At 67.4% G+C, this 432-nt stretch overlaps 1 protein-coding gene across 1 annotated transcript in view; it reads left to right on the top strand.

Moving 5' to 3' along the window:
• Positions 1-432, top strand: part of LOC103618320 (voltage-dependent P/Q-type calcium channel subunit alpha-1A-like) — a 3,892-nt gene that overhangs the window by 801 nt on the left and 2,659 nt on the right. Inside the window, exon 2 of the mRNA XM_017738101.1 lies at positions 269-414. Coding sequence (XP_017593590.1) covers positions 269-414 — 146 coding nt within the window. The remainder of the gene's footprint in view (positions 1-268; positions 415-432) is intronic.

The raw sequence follows: 432 nt of genomic DNA on the forward strand, positions 1-432 counted from the left end.
ATCCTTCTGCCTTCGTCTCCGTCCTCGTCCTCTCCTCGTGCTCGTGGTCGTGCCTCGCTCCCTCTCCCCAAATTCCCCCCCCCGCCCCCCCAAAAGCGCCTCAGGCAAACACGTGATGAGCGCAGGGGGGAGAGGGCTCAGCCTGGAGGGAGGGGAGGGGTGGGACCAGCAGGGGAGGAGGGCGTGGGACCGGGACCACCCCTGCTGGGATTTCCGGGGTGTCCCGGCCGCACCAGGGGTCCCACACCTCCCGCTCGCCCACCCCCAGTGGCAGCAGCAAAGGGAAGGACATCAACACCATCAAGTCCCTCCGCGTCCTCCGCGTGCTCCGGCCCCTGAAGACCATCAAGAGGCTGCCCAAGCTCAAGGTGGGCTCTGGGGGGGGTTCGCCACCCACCTGGGGAATTTTGGGGGGTTCCAACTACCAGTGCT

This window comes from Corvus brachyrhynchos, unplaced genomic scaffold (assembly GCF_000691975.1).
Source record: "Corvus brachyrhynchos isolate BGI_N302 unplaced genomic scaffold, ASM69197v1 scaffold2406, whole genome shotgun sequence".
Taxonomy (NCBI): domain Eukaryota; kingdom Metazoa; phylum Chordata; class Aves; order Passeriformes; family Corvidae; genus Corvus; species Corvus brachyrhynchos.